The sequence below is a fragment of the Mustelus asterias genome, unplaced genomic scaffold (assembly GCF_964213995.1).
Source record: "Mustelus asterias unplaced genomic scaffold, sMusAst1.hap1.1 HAP1_SCAFFOLD_1402, whole genome shotgun sequence".
In the NCBI taxonomy this organism is placed as follows: Eukaryota; Metazoa; Chordata; class Chondrichthyes; order Carcharhiniformes; family Triakidae; genus Mustelus; species Mustelus asterias.
Window position 1 is genome coordinate 1,236 of NW_027591347.1, and position 19,454 is coordinate 20,689.

The 19,454-nt window shown below is 47.6% G+C and overlaps 1 protein-coding gene and 1 non-coding gene across 2 annotated transcripts in view; both read right to left on the minus strand.

Moving 5' to 3' along the window:
• Positions 1–463: 463 nt before the first annotated feature.
• LOC144488242 (protein kinase C and casein kinase substrate in neurons protein 2-like) overlaps positions 464–19,454 on the minus strand; it is a gene marked incomplete at its 3' end in the record, with an annotated part of 57,507 nt that continues 38,516 nt past the window's right edge. Inside the window, exons 2-4 of the mRNA XM_078206278.1 lie at positions 10,081–10,209; positions 5,646–5,802; positions 464–699 (exon numbers count right to left, since the gene is read on the minus strand). Of these exons, the coding sequence (XP_078062404.1) occupies positions 464–699; positions 5,646–5,802; positions 10,081–10,140 (453 nt within the window). The remainder of the gene's footprint in view (positions 700–5,645; positions 5,803–10,080; positions 10,210–19,454) is intronic.
• trnar-ccu (transfer RNA arginine (anticodon CCU)) lies at positions 8,439–8,511 on the minus strand. The gene has a single exon. It is a non-coding gene; the product is annotated as a tRNA-Arg (tRNA).

Below are 19,454 nucleotides of genomic sequence, written 5' to 3' on the forward strand. Positions count from 1 at the left end.
GGCACCGCTGGGGCTGGAGTGCATCATAGACTCCTTCGATCACATTCAAAAAGTTTTAAGTTTCCTTTCTACTTTGTCTTTTGTTTCGGGCGGTTCGCTTCTTTTTTTTTGGGAGCTGCCCCTTTTTAATTTGTCCTTCAATTAATTTAATTTAGTTCACTTGTTTTGCCAAAAAAGACCGGGATTCAATTGATGGGCCAATCAGGGAGTCTTTTCCGTGCATTTAACCGGGAATGTCAGTTCCTCTGGCACTCCTGAAGGTAGACTGTTGACTGATCGCACTCTGTGTACTGCCATTGGAATTGTAAATAAAGGGATTTTGGTGATGGGACTTATTACAGTATTGGGTGACATATCACTAGCGTGTACGATTTATTGTATGTGTGCTGCATTCCTGTTAAAGGTGGTGCCAGTTATGGAGCAAACTCATCGTAGGCCCATTATGATCTCAATCGTGACGTACCTTTTTCAGTTTCTTTGTCCAGGGCTTCTGTGCTTTTCGGAATCCACTCTTCACCTCGTGGGTCTCCTTGAAGCCCCCGAAGAATTTCTTGTGGTACGTCTCCCTCTGCCAGTTCTGAAGCTTGGCTGTGTCCTCGGTCACCAGTGATTTCTGGATCTCCACGTGGAGCTCGCTCAGGCGGTCTGCGGAGGTTAGGAAGGCGTGCCACGCCTTCAACAGAGTACCGTACATAGGACCTGGTGAGTACGATAGACAGGCTGAGTATACGTGGTATGCAGTTAGGTCCGCTACAAACTCTGATACAGTCCTTTGACAAGCTGGGTCATTAAATATCCATGATGTGGATTGTCGGTGTTGGACTAGGGTGAGCACAGCACCAGGTTAAAGTCCAACAGGTTTTTATTTGGAATCACGAGCTTTTGGAGCGCTGCTCCTTGAGTAGCCACTCACCTGATGAGTTTAAGTTTAAGTTATTAGTGTCACAAGTAGGCTTACTTGTCCCTGGAGGGGTGGCACAGTGGTTAGCACTGCTGCCTCACAGCATCAGGAACCTGGGTTCAATTCCTGGCTTGGGTCACTGTCTGTGTGGAGTTTGCACACTCTCCCCGCATCTGCGTGGGTTTCCTCCGGGTTCCTCCCATAGTCCAAAGATGTGCAGGTTAGGGTGCATTGGCCATGCTAAATTCTCCCTCAGTGTACCCGAGCAGGTGCCACAGCGTGGCAACCAGGGGATTTTCACAGTAACTTCATTACAGTGTGAATGTAAGCCTATTAAATAAACTTTATTAACACTGCAATGAAGTTACTGTGAAAATCCCCCACTCGCCACATTCGGGTGCCTGTTCAGGTACACTGAGGGAGAATTCAGCATGGCCAATGCACCCTAACCAGCACGTCTTACAGACTGTGGGAGGGAACTGGAGCACCCGGAGGAAACCCACGCAGACACGGGGAGACTCTGCGCAGACAGTGACCCAAGCTGGGAATTGAACCCGGGTCCCTGGTGCTGTGAGGCAGCAGTGCTAACCACTGTGCCGCTGAAGGAGCAGTGCTCTGAAAGCTCGTGATTCCAAATAAACCGCTTAAATATCCAATCAATCTTCCTGAGGACACAGTCACTAAAGAGAATCAATCCACTTACAAGTGGAGTCAGAACTGGTCCTGCTGAAGAAGCAGTTACAACTCGGGCTATTGCTTCTGCCAGTGTCAATCTACTCCAGGGTAGATGCAAAAGAATAGGACTTGCATTTGTATAGTGCCACCCACAGTCTCAGAGCGCCTCCCAACTAATTAGACATTTCCTTTGACGTGTAGTCACTGTTGTAATGGAGGAAACACACCAGCTAGTTTACAAACATCAATATCAAATGTGACAATGGCCTAGTGGTATTATCGCTCGACTATTAATCCAGAAACTCAGCTAATGTTCTGGGACCGGGGTTGGAATCCCAGCACGGCAGATGGTGGAATTTAATTCAATCTGGGAATTAAGAATTTATTGATGACCATTGTTGGAAAAACCCATCTGGTTCACTAATGTCCCTTTAGGGAAGGAAATCTGCCCTCCTTACCCAGTCTGGACTACATGTGACTCCAGAGCCACAGCAAAGTGGTTGACTCTCAACTGCTCTCGAGTAACTAGGGATGGGCAATAAATGCTGGCCCAGCCAGCGACGCCCATGTCCCACAAATGAATTTTTAAAAAATTGAGCTGAAATTCTCTGCCTGGTTCCGCCAGAGGGATTTTCTGATCCCTCTGATGGTGACACACCTCCCCCGGCCCCACCAGGGATTTCCCAGCAGCCATGGGTGGGAACAATGGGAAAACCTGCTAACAACAAGCAGGGACCGGAAGAGCCCACCACCAGGTGAACAAAGAACAAAGAACAATACAGCACAGGAACAGGCCCTTCGGCCCACCAAGCCCGTGCCGCTCCCTGGTCCAAACTAGACCATTCTTTTGTATCCCTCCATTCCCACTCCGTTCATATGGCTGTCTAGATAAGTCTTAAACGTTCCCAGTGTGTCCGCCTCCACCACCTTGCCTGGCAGCGCATTCCAGGCCCCCACCACCCTCTGTGTAAAATACGTCCTTCTGATATCTGTGTTAAACCTCCCCCCCTTCACCTTGAACCTATGACCCCTCGTGAACGTCACCACCGACCCTGGGGAAGGTGATGGTGAGCACTGCCGCTAATCATGCTCTGGGGGCGGAAATCCTGCCCTCGAATTTCTACAGCACGTTTCCCAATCTCAGGATGTCCCACAGCCAATGAAGTATGGCTGCGAAGTGCATACGCTACCCACAGCCGATGAACAAGTGGGAAAAGATGTTTGGAGCTCAGCAGGAAGAAACAAGGGGTGTCCGGAATACCACTGGCCACCGTGATCCAGAGATACAGGGAGAGAGAAACAGGCAGAGGGGAGAGCGAGAGAGAGTTCGCCATCAGGGAACAAGCCTTTGCTTGTCTTGTGTCCAACGGCGGAAGAGATGTGCTGGAAGATCCTCCCCTGAACTTTAAAGAGAAGGTTTTTTGGCATGAAATCGGAAACCAGCTTCCTAGTAGCGGGGCATATGTGAGAGTTCCGCTGGAGATCAGGGGAGGTGACCAAGCCAAGATTTTCAATTTGGTGTACAGGCTATTTCTCCAACGGGGCTGTGACCATCGTAGTCTATTATTAAACTACAGTACCTGAGAGAATCCAATCTAAGTCATAGTTGAGAGGAATAAATAGCCATGAGGCTTCTCATAGGAACAGGAGGCCATTCAGCCTCTCGAACCATTCAATTCACTCACGGCTGATTGGTACCTCAGTTCCATTTACCCAACTTTACTCCATATCCTTTGGACTCTTAGCCTCGAGTCCAAAGTCTTGGAGCTCCAATAGTCCCCCAGCATCCACAACCCTTGTGGGTTCGGGGGGGGCACAAAAACAGAAAATGTTGGAAAATCTCAGTAGGTCTGACGGCATCTGTGGAGAGAGAATAGAGCCAACGTTTCGATTCGGGATGACACTTCGCCTGTGCAGGACAAAGTCTCTGATGAAGGGTCATAGAGTCATAGAGGTTTACAGCATGGAAATAGGCCCTTCGGCCCAACTTGTCCATGCTGCCTTTTTATTTTAACGACTAAGCTATTCCCACGTTTGACCCATATCCCTCTATACCCATCTTACCCACGTAACTGTCTAAACGCTTTTTAAAAGACAGAAATTGTACCCGCCTCTACTACTGCCCCTGGCAGCTCGTTCCAGACACTCACCACCCTCTGTGTGAAAAAAATTGCCCCTCGGGAGCCTTTTGTATCTCTCCCGACTCGAAACGTTGGCTCTATTCTCTCTCCACAGATGCTGTCAGACCTGCTGAGATTTTCCAGCATTTTCTGTTTTTGTTTCAGATTTGAGCGGCAAGGTGGCACAGTGGGTTAGCACTGCTGCCTCTCAGTGTCAGGGACCTGGGTTCAATTCCCGGCTTGGGTCATTGTCTGTGTGGAGTCTGCACGTTCTCCCAGGTGTCTGCGTGGGTTTCCTCCGGGTGCTCTGGTTTCCTCCCACAGTCTGAAAGACGCGCTGGTTCGGGTGCATTGACCTGAACAGGCGTTGGAGTGTGGCGACTAGGGGATATTCACAGTGACTTAATTGCAGTGTTAATGTAAGACTATTTGTGACACTAATAAATAAACTTTAACTTTTGATTTCAGCACCCGCAGTATTTTGCTTTTATATTTGAAAAAATGGCACCTGATTTAACTCCCAGATTGTCCAGCTCTAATTATAAACCTGTTGAAGACTGATCAGCAAAGATCTGACACCACTTTGGAGACTGGAGCATAAAATCTAGGCTGACACTCCCAGTGTGGTACTGAGTGAGTGCTACACTGCTGGAGGTGCTGTCTTTTGGATAAAGATATTAAGCCGAGGCCCTGTCTTCCCTCTCAAAAAGTGGATCGAAAAGATTCCATGATGGAAGATGGATGTAAAAGATTCCCGCTTGCATTCAGACTCATTGTCCAAGCAGTGTTTTTTTTTCCCATTCGTGGGACATGGATGTCGTTGGCTGAGCCTCTGGAGTCACATATAGCTCAGACCAGATAAGGACAGCAGATTTTCTTCCCGAAAGGACATTAGTGAACCAGATGGGTTTTTCCGACAATAGTTTCATGGTCATCAGTAGATTCTTAATTCCAGATATTTTTTATTGAATTCAAATTCCACCATCTGCCGTGGCGGGATTCGAACCCCGGGTCCCCAGAACATTCGCTGAGTTTCTGGATTAATTGTCTAGCGATAACACCACTAGGCCAACGCCTCCCCAAAAGTCTTTCCTGATGTCCTTACTAACAAAAGGAACAGTTCTATGCGAACAGGGAATGTTTGGGAAGCCTCAAATGGACACCTCACCCCCACCCTTTACCTAGAATTGGAGGATTCGGCCTGTCTTGCACGTTCTGGCTCTTTGACAGAGCCCCTAGCTTTTTGTTGTATACCCCTGCCAACCATTTCTCTTTGAGTACATGCACCTTCTGAAAATTTCATTGAATCTGAGTCTACCACTCTTTCAAGGACTGCCTGAAGACCGTCAGGTGAAAAGGTATTCTCCCATTTCCTCTGGGAGGTCTTTTCCCAATTATTTTAAATCCATGACCTTTTGTTACCAACACATTTATCAGAGCAAAGAGTTTCTCCCGACTTCCTATATCGAAACTCCTCAGTTTTGAATAACTGATAAATTTCTCCATCAGCTTCACCACTGGAAGGGCAACCAGCCCAGCTTCTCCAACCTCACCACACACTGGCCTACCTCATAGAATCCTTACAGTGCAAAGGAGGCCATTCAGCCCATCGAATCTGCACCGACCACAATCCCATCCAGGCCCTATTCCCGTAACTCCACATACTTACCCTGCGAATCCCGCTGACACTAGGGTCAATTTAGCATGGCCAATCAACCTAACCTGCACATCTTTGGACTGTGGGAGGAAACCGGGGCACCCGGAGGAAGCCCACTCAGACACAGGGACAACAGACAGACAGTGATCCAAGCCGGGAATTGAACCCGGGTCCCTGGCGCTGTGAGGCAGCGGTGCTAACCACTGTGCCAACCACTGTGCCACCGTGTTGCCCCAGGAAATCTCCGAGGAAATCCACTACTCTTACCTTTCACCCTTATGGACATACTCACTTGCTTCGACCAGTGGTTTCCACTTCCGTGACCAGGCTGAAATCTGCAGGGCGTACTGTTTCTCAATCTTTGCCCTCTCTTGAAAACACAAGATGATGTCGTTGCAGATCTTGTAGCCATCGTCCGTGCGTTTGGCTGTGCTTTTGTATTTATCTGGCTGGGAGAGGAAATCAAAACACTGCTACTCAGTTATGTTTGAGTTGATTTATTATTGTCACATGTATTGGGATTAACCCCCCCCCCCCCCCCCGCCCCCCCAGCTCGACAACCCTCCTCTAAATTTGGGCTCCTCCAACTCTGGCCTTCTTGCATTGCTTTCTATCACCCCGCCATTAGTGGCTATACCATCTCGGCCCTAAGCACTGGACTTCCATCCCTGAACCTCTCCATCTTTCTCTCCTCCTCTAAGACTTGACCAAGCATTTGATCAACTGTTTTCGCTGTCAGTGTTTGTCTGCTGACACTCTCTTGTGAAGCCCCTTGGGTGATTGTACCATGTTAAAGATGCAATTCATAGAATAGAATCCCTACAGTGCAGAAGGAGGCCATTTAGAACATTACAGCGCAGTACAGGCCCTTCGGCCCTCGATGTTGCGCCGACCAGTGGAACCAATCTAAAGCCCCTCTAATCTACACTATTCCAATATCATCCATATGTTTATCCAATAACCATTTGAATGCTCTTAATGTTGACGAGTCCACTACTGCTGCAGGCAGGGCATTCCACGCCCTTACTACTCTGAGTAGTAAGGCCCATTGAGCCTCCACAGACAACAATCCCACCCAGGACCTATCCCCGTAATCTCACATATTTACCCTGTTAATCCCCCTGGCACTAAGGGGCAATTTAGCATGGCCAATCCCCCTAACCTGCACATCTTTGGACACTAAGGGGCAATATAGCATGGCCAATCCACCTAACCGGCACATCTTTTGGACTGCGGGAGGAAACCGGAGCACCCGGAGGAAACCCATGCAGACACGGGGAGAACGTGCGGACTCCACACAGACAGTGACCCGAGGCTGGAATTGAACCCGGGTCCCCGGCGCAGTGAGGCAGCAGTGCTAACCCACCGTGCCACCGTGCCACCCCAATTGTAATGCAAGCTGCTGCTTTTTGGGATTGCCTTAGGCCTGGAGAAGTGCCACGATTGGTTTGAAGCGTCAACACCCTGTACAATGGATCATTGAGTTGACGGCTGTGATTCCTTGGGGTTGTAAGTGTCTCTGCCATGCCATCGGGCTGAAGCAGCAGTTTTGATCCTTCTTCATGAGGAACGGGGTACATTGACATCCCCAACCCTGTTTTGCTTTTACAACTTTAAGACAATCATAAAAAAACGTGATTTGAAAATAATTGTTTTGCACAGAATGTGGTTAAAGTGTGTGCACCGAGCCATTTTCCGTAAATTATCTCAAAAAGGGGAATCAGATGGCATGGTGGCACAGTGGTTAGCGCTGCTGCCTCACCGCGCCAGGGACCCGAGTTTGATTCCCGGCTTGGGTCACTGTCTGTGCGGAGTCTGCACGTTCTCCCCGTGTCTGCGTGGGTTTCCTCCGGGTGCTCCAGTTTCCTCCCACAGTCTGAAAGACGTGCCGGTTAGGGTGCATTGGCCATGCTAAATTCTCCCTCAGTGTACCCAAACAGGCGCCGTAGTGTGGCAATTTGGGGATTTTAACAGTAACTTCATTGCAGTGTTAATGTGAGCCTACTTGTGACACTAATAAACTTTTTTTTAAACTTTAGACATTTGATGAATAAAGAGTAGTAAAACTTTTGTGAAGTCAACTGGATGGTGGGATTTAGCTAGTATTCACTCCACCACGATGGGTCGAATTGCTGATTTCTGCACTGGAATATTCCACTGGGTAATTTTAACTTCTTATCCAGCTGAAAGTCAGTTAAAAGTCCAGTGATGACCATTGAACCATTGCCTACATGTGACTTCAGACACACAGCAACATGGTTGAATCTCAACTGCCCTCTGATGGTGGCCTAGCAAATCACTCAGTTCAAGGGCAACCAGGGAAGGGCAATAAATGCTGGCTCAGCCAGCGGTGCCACCATCTTATAAGTGATGGGCGACATGGTGGCACTGCTGTCTCACAGTTCCAAGGTTCTGGGTTCAATTTGGCTTGGGTCACTGTTTGTGTGGAGTTTGCACGTTCTCCCCGTGTCTGCGTAGGTTTCCTCCGGGTGCTCCGGTTTCCTCCCACACTCCAAAGATATGCACGTTGGGTTGATCGGCCATGCTAAATTGCCCCTTAGTGTCAGGGGGATTAGCGTGATAAATAAAGAGAACAAAGAACAAAGAAAATTACAGCACAGGAACAGGCCCTTCGTCCCTCCAAGCCTGCACCGACCATGCTGCCCGACTGAACTAAAACCCCTACCCTTCTGGGAACTATATCCCTCCATTCCCATCCTATTCATGTATTTGTCAAGATGCCCCTTAAAAGTCACTACCGTATCCACTTCCACTACCTCCCCCCGGCAGCGAGTTCCAGGCACCCACCACCCTCTGTGTAAAAAACTTGCCTCGTACATCTCCTTTAAACCTTGCCCCTCGCATCTTAAACCTGTGCCCCATAGTAACTGACTCTTCCACCCTGGGATAAAGCTTCTGACTATCCACTCTGTCCATGCCCCTCATAATCTTGTAGACTTCTATCAGGTCGCCCCTCACCCTCCGCCCTTCCAGTGAGAACAAACCAAGTTTCTCCAACCTCTCCTCATAGCTAACACCCTCCATACCAGGCAACATCCTGGTAAATCTTTTTTAAAATTAGCAACACCCCAGATGGGATTCGAACCCACAATCCCTGGCTTAGGAGGCCAGTGCCTTATCCATTAGGTCACTAGGGCTACATTTATTGCTATGTTAAATATGGGGGGTTACGGAGCGAGGGCCTGGGTGGGATTGTTATGGGTGCAGGTTCTATGGGGGCCAAATGGCCTCTTTCTGCACAGTTGGGATTCTGTGAATTTTTTAAAAAGGCCTGGATATCGCAATGTAAATGATAGTTAAACTGTCAGTGTTTACTGCCATCACTTAACTGAACACAACCATAATTTCAGCTCTCCTCACATGCGTAGAATAATGTAGAAGTCCAAGTATCCACTGATGAGGCACCCCCAGACTGTCATCAATTGGACTAACGAGAACTTCTATTTTTGCTATTAGCCTTGATGTGAAAATTCTTGGAAAAGTTACACCTTATTGAACGAGCTGGCCTGGGTTTTTAACAGCATACTAACTCCATCGTTACTGCTAAGCACTCTAACTGGCCCTGAAAAGCTATTTCATTCATTCTGTAATTTTTTTCATAATTTTTTTAAAAAAGCACATTGCTTTTTAAGAAACTTTTTTTTTTAAGAAGTTCATCTGCTATGTCAACTTTATATTATGATGTGGAGATGCCGGCGTTGGACTGGGGTAAACACAGTAAGAGTTTTAACAACACCAGGTTAAAGTCCAACAGGTTTATTTGGCAGATTTCCACTCCATCTGACGAAGGAGCAGCGCTCCGAAAGCTAATGGCATTTGCTACCAAATAAACCTGTTGGACTTTAACCTGGTGTTGTTAAAACTCTTACTAACTTTATATTAATCATAGAATCCCTACAGTACAAAGGAAGGCCTTTCGGCCCATCATGTCTGCACTGACTCTCTGATAGAGTATCTTACCCGGCCCCTATCCTGTAAACCCTACATATTTACCCCACTAATCCCCCTACCCTACACATCTTGGGATACTAAGGGGCAATTTAGTATGGCCAATCCACCTAACCTGCACATCCTGGGACACTAAGGAGCAATTTAGCATGGCCCAACCACCTAACCTGCACATCTTTGGACTGTGGGAGGAAACTGGAGCACCCGCAGGAGGAGGCCATTCGGCCCATCGAGTCTGCACCGAGCAGAATCCCACCAGGGCCCCATCCCTGCAACCCCACACATTTACCCTGGCTAATCCCCTGACACTAGGATCAATTTAGCATGGTTAATCCACCTAACTCGCACATCTTTAGACTGTGGGAAGAAACCGGAGGAAACCCACGCAGGCACGGGGGAGAACGTGCAAACTCCGCACAGACAGTGACCCAAGGCCGGAATCGAACCCGGGTCCCTGGCGCTGTGAGGCAGCAGTGCTAACCCACTGTGCTGCCCTATATGAGATTATTCAGAAGGCCGAGCTATTTTGCCACTTCTTGGGCTGAGGAGCCAATTATAGTTTCTCAATACTACCCTGGGGCCTTCTGTCTGCCTGGCGCAAGTCTCTTCCCTATTATTTTTGGAGACCTATTTTTTTTTGTGTCTCGGTAAAATGATTAACTTGAATCATCCCTCAGAACTAGATATCAGAGGAGTATTACTCGTGCTAAACACGAGTCACATCCCTTGAAGGTAAACTTTGATCTTGTGAAACTCACCATCCAGAAACTGTTGCTGGTTGCCTCTGGCCCCGGGGCATCACAGTACTTCAGAGACATGGCAACGCAATCTTGTGTCTTCTCTCTCTCTCTCTATCTTACACTTACTCTTTGTTTCGCATCAACTTTCTTCTAGGAGTCAAGACAAAAAGGAATTGCAATGTGAGAAATGCTTGCAGTTTCCATCCTGTAACACCTCCCAGCTGTCAGAATGTTGTTATTTGTTTAAAAGTTTATTATTGTCACAAGTCAGCATACATTAACGCTGCAATAAAGTTACTCCGAAAAATCCCCTAGTCGCCACACTCCGCCGCCTGTTCGGTTACTCTGAGGGAGAATTTAGCACGGCCAATGCACCCTAACCGGCACGTCTTTCAGATACCAAAAGAGAAAATGCTGGAAAATCTCAGCAGGTCTGCGAGGAGAGAAAAGAGCTGACGTTTCGAGTCCAGGTGACCCTTTGTCAAAGCAAAAAAGGCCTAGAAAGTGGGAGATATTTATACTGCGGGGGGGGAATGAAAGATGAGTCATAGCCACAGAAACCAGGGGAAAGGCTGCTAATGGCAGCCCATAGAGAGAATAAAGGGTGTGAATGGCCAAAAGGCAGAGAAGCTGTAAGCTGTGACAGATGAAGATGTGGGGTGGGGGAGTAGGACAGAGGTAGAATGTAGAAAAGGGGAAGCGGGGGAGGAGAAAAGGTAAGGGAAGGGGGATGAAGTAGGGGGAAAAGAGTGGATTCAAATTGAGGGAGCACCTGGAGGAAACCCACACAGACGCGGGAGAACACACAAACAGTGACCTAAGGCCGGAATCGGACCTGCTTCCCTGGTGCTGAGAGGCAGCAGTGCTAGCCATTGTGCCGCCCAATCAACGTTGATCGATTTACCTGATGGGATGCACAGTGGAGCAAAGCAAGAAGGAACCCTCCCCCAGTTTCCACTTTACTATCACCGGTGGTATCTCGAGAGTAGCATGATGCGTGTCTAATGCTTTAATGGATGTAACACATCAGGTGTTACAACATTGAGTTCAACAACTTTAGAGTGAACTTCCTCCTCCGCCTTGATCCTTTTTGTCCCAATCCAACCCTCTCCACGCTGCACCTCACAGGGCCATCTGTCACTTGTTGTTCGGTTTTCTCTCACCACTGACCTCTGTTCTCCTATTAACATATTTTGCCATCTTGCCTTTATGTCATTATCAGCACTTTCTATAGTCCTTAACACGGCCATTAACACTGACTTGATTTGATTTATTGTCACATGTGTTGGGATACAGTGAAAAGTATTATTTTTTGAGCGCTATACAGACAAAGCATACTGTTCATAGACAAGGAAACTAGAGAGTGCAGAATGTAGTGTTACGGTCATAGCTGGTGTGTACAGAAAGAGCAACTTAGTATGAGGTAGGTCCATTCAAAAGTCTGATGGCAGTAGGGAAGGAGCTGTTCTTGAGTCGGTTGGTACGTGACCTCAGACTTTTTTATCTTTCTCCCGACAGAAGAAGGTGGAAGAGAGAATGTCCGGGGTGCGTGGGGTCCTTGATTATGCTGGTTGCTTTGCCGAGGCAGCGGGAAGTGTAGATAGAGTCAATGGATGGGAGGCTGATTTGCGTGATGGATTGGGCTACGTTCACGACCCTTTGTAGTTTCTTGCGGTCTTGGACAGAGCAAGAGCCAGACCAAGCTGTGATACAACCAGGAATGCTTTTTATGGTGCATGTGTAAATATTGGTGAGAGTTGTAACTGACATGCCAAATTTCCTTAGTTTTCTGAGAAAGTAGAGGCGTTGGTGGGCTTTCTTAACTATAGTGTCGGCATGGGGAAACCAGGACAGGTTGTTGGTGATCTGGACACCTAAAAATCTGAAGCTCTCGACCATTTCTACTTCATCCCCATTGATGTAGACAGGGGCATGTTCTCCTCTACGCTTTCTGTAGTCGATGACCACCTCCTTCATTATTTGTCCTGTGCCCTGAACACCTTTGTAAAATCTCTCCTAACTCCCATTTATCATTGACCTTCCATTTTGCTCCACCCTTTTCCTAACCATATAAAATCCACCACATTTCTCCCTCGCTTTAGTCCCGAGGAAGAATCATATGAGCTCAAACCGTAAACTCTGTTTCTCTCTCCACAGGCCCCGCCATTCCTGCTGAGTTTATACAGCATTTTCGGCTTTTATTTCAGATTTCCAGCCTCAGTGGTATTTTGCTTTTATTAACACAGTGGGTGTTTGGTTAGGCTTCATAGAATCATAGAAACCCTACAGTGCAGAAGGAGGCCACCCGGCCCTTCGAGCCTACACCGACAACAATCCCCAATAGGCCCTATCCCCGTAACCCCACATATTTGCCTCACTAACCTACACATCTTTAGACACTAAGAGGCAATTTAGCATGACCAATCAACCTAACCCGCCCATCTTTTTTCTGTGGGAGGAAACCGGAGCACCCGGAGGAAACCCTCGCAGACACGGGGAGAACGTGCAGACTCCACACAGACAGTGACCCAAGCTGAGAATCGAACCCGGGTCCCTGGAGCTGTGAGGCAGCTGTGCCAACCACTGTGCCACCGTGCCGAGAAATACCTACATTTATATAGCTCCTTTCACAACCTCTGGATGACACAAAGTGCTTTATAGCCAATGAAGCAATCGGGGAGGTGGCAGGAGCAGGTACGATGGCGGCATTTAAGGGGCAACTGGATGAATACATGAATAGGATGGGAATGGAAGGATACGGATTCCGTAAGTCCACACAGTTTTAGTTTAGGCAGGCAAAATGATCGGCGCAGGCTTGGAGGGCCGAAGGGCCTGTTTCTGGGCTGTACTATTCTTTGTTCTCAGTTCAATTTTGAAGTGTTGTAATATCGGAGAAACACACCCAGTTCACGCACAGGAAGCACAGCAAGATAGCCTGTTATAGTGCCGTTGATAGAGGGATAAGTATTTTCCAGGACACTGGAGCACAGACTTCCCTGTTCTTCTTTGAAATAATGGCGGTAGAATCTTTTGTGTCTACTGAGAAGAGTAAGCTAGAATGGCACATTCTATGCGGATAACACAAAGATGAGTGGGAAAGCGAATTGCGTGGAGGATGCAGAAAGTCTGCAGAGAGATTTGGATAGGCTGAGTGAATGGGCGAGGATCTGGCAGATGGAGTATAACGTTGACAAGTCATCATAGAAACCCTACAGTACAGAAAGAGGCCATTCGGCCCATCGAGTCTGCACCGACCATAATCCCACCCAGGCCCTACCACCATATCCCTACATATGTTACCCGCTAATCCCTCTAATCTACGCATCCCAGGACACTAAGGGGCAATTTTTAACATGGCCAATCAACCTATCCTGCACATCTTTGGACTGTGTGTGAGGTTATCCACTTTGGAAGGAATAATAGTAAAATGGACTATTATTTAAATGGTGAAAAATTACAACATGCTACTGTGTAGAGGGACCTGGGGGTCCTTGTGCATGAATCGCAAAAACTCAGTTTGCAGGTGCAGCAGGTGATCAAGAAGGCAAATGGAATGTTGGCCTTTATCACGAAGGGGATGAAGTATAAAAGCAGGGAGGTCATGCTGCAACTGTACAAGGTACTGGTGAGGCCGCAACTAGAGTACTGTGTGCAATTTTGGTCCCCTTATTTGCGAAAGGATATATTGGCCTTGGAGGGAGTACAGAGAAGGTTCACCAGGTTGATACCGGAGATGAGGGGGTTAGCTTAGGAGGAGAGATTGAGTAGATTGGGCCTGTACTCGTTGGAGTTTAGAAGGCTGAGGGGAGATCTTATAGAGACATATAAGATAATGAAGGGGCTGGATAGGGTAGAGGCAGAGAGATTCTTTCCACTTAGAAGGGAAACCAGAACTAGAGAACACAGCCTCAAAATAAGGGGGAGCCGGTTCAGAACAGAGTTGAGGAGGAACTTCTTCTCTCAGAGGGTAGTGAATCTCTGGAATTCTCTGCCCATTGAAGCAGTAGAGGCTACCTCGTTAAATATGTTTAAGTCACAGGTAGATAGATTTCTGATCGATAAGGGAATTAAAGGTTATGGGAAGCGGGCGGGTAAGTGGAACTGAACCACTATCAGATCAGCCATGATCTTATTGAATGGCAGGGCAGGGTCGAGGGGCTAGATGGCCTACTCCTGCTCCTATTTCTTATGTTCTTATGAATCTGGGCTTAATGCCTCTCCCGAATGAGGGCACCTTCGACAGTGCAGCACTCCCTCAGTACTACATTGGGATTGTCAGCTTAGATAGTCTCTGAGCCCAGCTAGACAAAGTGGAGATGGAGAATATTAAATGGGGATAGAAGCATTGTCAACTAAAATTGGTAGGGTGGGCGATTTGGTGATTCATAGAATACCTACAGTGCAGAAGGAGGCCACTCGGCCCATCGAGCCTGCACCGACAACAATCCCACCTCGGCCTTATCCCCGTAATCCCACATATTTACTCCGCTAATCCCTCTAACCTACACATCCCAGGACACTAAGGGGCAATTTAGCATGGCCAATACACCTAACCCGCACTTCTTTGGGGTGTGGTAGGAAACTGGAGCATCCGGAGGAAACCCACGCAGACACGGGGAGAATGTGCAGACTCCACACAGACAGTCACCCAAGTCAGGAATCGAACCCAGGTCCCTGGAGCTGTGAGGCAGCAGTGCTAACCACTGCGCCACCATGCCAAAAATAATTGGAATTGAAAGCAAGACATCACTATTTGTGGCATGACACAATCATTGCTAGTCGGAAAACCCCATCTGGTTCACTAATATCCTTTAGGGAAGGAAATCTGCCGTCCTTACCCGGTCTGGCCTACATGTGACTACAGAGCCACAGCAATGTGGTTGACTCTTAACCACCCCCTGAAATGGTCCAGCAAGTCACTCAGTTCAAAGGAAATTAGGGATAGGCAACAAATGCTGGACTTTGCCAGAAATCCTTTTGAAAAAAATGGACTGCAGTGGTTCAAGAGGGCGGCACGGTGGCACAGTGGTTAGCACTGCTGCCCCTCAGCTCCAGGGATCCGGGTTCGATTCCCGGCTTGGGTCGCTGCGGAGTCTGTACGTTCTCCCCGTGTGGGTTTCCTCCGGGTGCTCCAGTTTCCTCCCACAGTCCGAAAGACGTGGTTAGGGTGCGTTGGCCGTGCTAAATCCTCCCTCAGTGTACCCGAACAGGCGCCGGAGTGTGGCGACTGGGCGATTTTCACAGTAACTTCATTGCAGTGTTAATGTAAGCCTACTTGTGACACTAATAAATAAACTAAAGAAAAAACAAGGCGGCGCCTCACCAACACAAGGCAACAAGAAAGTGGAGGGCTTTGCTATCAGCACACACATCCGCGCACAGGCCTTTCTAAAAGGTGGAAATTAGATTAGATTCTCTTGGCACTGGCAAGCTGAGCTAAATATGACTTTGTAATTTAATATGAGTGTGATTCAGAGTGATTTCCCAATTTATTAGCCTCTTTCCAATGTCCCAAAGTGAGAATAAATACTGCCAGTAACCGTCTTCTGAATTCGCCTCACAATGTATAACCGTTCTCCCCTAAAGTTAACAGAACCTTGGATCAGCAATAGATCCCTCGGCAGATTAGGAAGAAAAGTAAACTTGATAAAGCACCTTATCACATCCTCAGGATGTCCTGTAAGGAAAGGCCGCTTCCACTGGCAGGACGATCAGTAACTAAAGGAAACAGATTTAAAGTAATTCGGGGGGGGGGGGGGGGGGGGAAGGGCCAGAGTGGGGAGTGGGAAATTGGTTTTTGAATATTAAACACAGCAGGGGCCGTTATCATCTGGAATGTTTTTGCCTGAAAAGGCTGGCGGAAGCAGATTCAGGAGTGACTTTCGAAAGGAATTTGGGTAAATAGTTGTAAAGGGTAAAGTTGCCAGGGAGGGGGATGGAATTGGGAGGAGGGATGGAATGCCAGACAACTGAAGAGCTAAGAACAACTGAGCTTGAACAGCATGCCGATCGCAAGCGGCAGATAGAGCAGTGATCCCAGCTGCTTTACACATGGGATCATATAGTTAGAAATATCCCATCATTGATAAAGAACAATTCAGCACAGAAACAGGCCCTTCAGCCCATCAAGCCTGCGCTGATTCCTAATCCTTATTTAGATCCATTACTTATTGTCCATATGTGGTTACTATCTCTCTGTTTACCTCCCATTGTGTGTCTATCAAGGTTAAGACCATAAGACCAAAATTAGGCCACTCGGCCCATCGAGTCTGCTCTGCCATTCAATCATGGCTGATTTGTTTCTCATCCCCATTCTCCTGCCTTTTCCCCATAACCCCTGACCCCCTTATCAATCAAGAACCTATCTATCTCTGTCTTAAAGACACTCAATGACTTAAAGGGGCAGGGATGCTACCCAAAACACCAGAAGACCTCCACAACGTCTCCATAAGACCATAAGATGTAGGAGCAGAGTTAGACCATTCGAGCCTGCTCCGCCATGGCTGATATGTTTCTCAACCCCATTCTCCCACCTTTTCCCCGTAACCTTTGCTCCCCTTACCAATCAAGAACCTATCTAGCTCTGTCTTACATACACTCAATGACCTGGCCTCCACAGCCCTCTGGGGCAATGAATTCCACAGACTCACCACCCTCTGGCTGAAGAATTTCCTCCTCAGCTAACACCATCAAAAAAAGTAGATTATCTGGTCTATCTTATTTACTGTTTCTGGGATCTTGCTGTGCACGCAAGCTGCCAGGTTTTCCCACACGACATTTCAAAAGTAATTCATTCACGATGAAGTGTCCTGTGGAGGCGAAAGGTGAAAGTCTTTTCTCCTCTTTGACTGTTGACCTAAAGGGTGTCGAGGCTAGTCGTGTCATCAGCTCATATCTCACTCTTTAAAGCAACTTGGTGCTTTTGGGTAGATAGGTTGCCATAAGCCACTCAAATTTGACCGAAGAGAAATTAATTTCTCTAATCCTAAGGCACCGAAACACCGATGGTCCGCTTTCTTTTCTTGTGTGTTCTGAGGATTTGAGAAATGGTTTGAGAGTTGCCCTTGATGTTCCGTCATGTTTCTCATTAAATAGTTTGTGCAGCCGCCATGTACTCATTTATACGAACACGCCCGAATTACTGGTTGCAGTATCACTGCTGTCGGAGGCTGGGCACACCAGATTGGGAGGCAAATTATACACTGGCATTCATTGCAAAGGGAATTTTGCTGCAATTATACAGGGCTTTGGTGAGACCACAACTGGGAGCACTCTATAACTTTGGTCTCCATACTCAAGGATATACTTGGCTTGGGGAGGGTGAAGGTTCATTGGATTGATTAGATTTATAGGGCGGCAGAGTGGTTAGCACTGCTGCCTCGCAGCGCCAGGGACCCAGGTTCGATTCCCAGCTTGGGTCACTCTCTGCATGGAGTTTGCACATTTCCCCCGGGTGCTCCGGTTTCCTCCCACAGTCCGAAAGACACGCTGGTTAGGGTGCATTGGCCATGCTAAATTCTCCCTCAGTGTAACCCGAACAGGCGCTGGAGTGTCGCGACTGGGGGATTTTCACAGTAACTTCATTGTGGTGTTAATGTAAGCCTTACTTGTGACACTAATAAATAATTTAAATTTAAACTGGGATGAACCGGTCTATACCCTCTGGAGTTTGGAAGCATTCAAGACTAAATATATAAACTATGTAAGGCCTATCTGAATATGTATGTGTTGGTGATATGGAAAAGGCTGCTGCAAGACCTTAACGGATACTGCATAGCTTGGAAGGGATGTTAGAATGGTACAGGCATTCTGAGGGTTGCAAAGCTTGTCTCCACTCAGCCCTTGGGTGTGGATTTTTAAATAAATAAGTCTTCGAATTGAAATACTGTAGAGGGCTTTGGATGCTTAGTCACTGTACATTCGGTGTTGAGATAGATTTTCGGACTCAAAGAGAATCAGCGATATGGGGATAGAGCGGTCGAGTTGAGTTCAAAAATCAGTCATGTGTAAGACACTCATTGGACCTCATCTGGAGTAGACCATCCAGTTCTGGGTGTCATATTTGAGGAAAGATGTGAAGGGATTGGAGGGAGTGCAAAAGAGGTTCACAAGGTGGCACAGTGGGTTAGCACTGCTGCCTCAAAGCACCAGAGACCTGGGTTCGATTCCTGGCTTGGGTCACTATCTGTGCAGAGTCTGCATGTTCTCCCCGTGTCTGTGTGGGTTTCCTCCGGGTGCTCCGGTTTCCACCCACAGTCCGAAAGACATGCTGGTTAGGTGCATTGGCCGTGCTAAATTGCCCCTCAGTGTACCCGAACAGACACGAGTGTGGCGACCAGGGGATTTTCACAGTAACTTCATTGCGGTTCTAATGTAAGCCTTACTTGTGACAAATAAATGAATTTTAGAATGATTCCAGGGATAAAAAACTGTAGCTGCGAGGATAGATTGGAACGGTTGGGTCTCCTTTCCTTAGGTGGAATGGAGGCTGAGAGGAGATTTGATATTGAACATGCTGAGGGGTACAGACAGGGTAAATAGTGAGAAACTGTTCCCTCGCAAGAGAGCATTGGGAACTAGAGGGCACAGATTCAAAATAATGGGCAAAAAGAGTAAAAGTGATGTGACGAAAAATGTTTTCACCCAGAGGATGGTTAGAACCTGGGACAAACTTCCTGAGAGGGGCTGGGAGGCAGGCTTGATTGAGGTATTCAAAAGGGAATTGGATTTCTATCTTGAAAGAGAGAATCATAGAATCCCTACAGTCCAGAAGGAGGCCATTCGGCCCATTGCATCTGCACTGACCACAATCCCCCCCCAGGCCTTATCCCCATCACCCCACATATTCATTCCGCTAAACCCACTAACTTACGCATCCTGGGACACTAAGGGGCAATTTAGCATGACCAATCAACCTAACCTGCACATCTTTGGCCTGTGGGAGGAAACCGGAGCACCCGGAGGAAACCCACACAGATACGGGGAGAACGTGTAGACTCCACACAGACAGTGACCGGAGGCAGGAATCGAACCTGGGTCCCTGGAGCTGTGAAGCAGCAGTACCAACCACTGTGCCACCCATCCATGCAAGGTTACAGCAAAAAGGCAGGGGAAAGGGTCTTGATAGCATGCTCTTTCAGCAAGCCAGTGCAGATTTGATGGGCCGAATGACCTCCTTCGGCAATGTAATGATCCTACAATGATCTTGTTGAATGGTGGAGAAGACACAAAAGGCTGTATGATCCACTCACTTATTTTTTTTTGTATTCATTCATGGGATGTGGGTGTCGCTGGGGAGGCCAGCATTTAATGCATATCCCTAATTGCCCTTCAGAAGGTGGTGGCGAGCCATCTTCTTGAACCAGTGCAGTCCATCTGGTGTGGGTACGCCC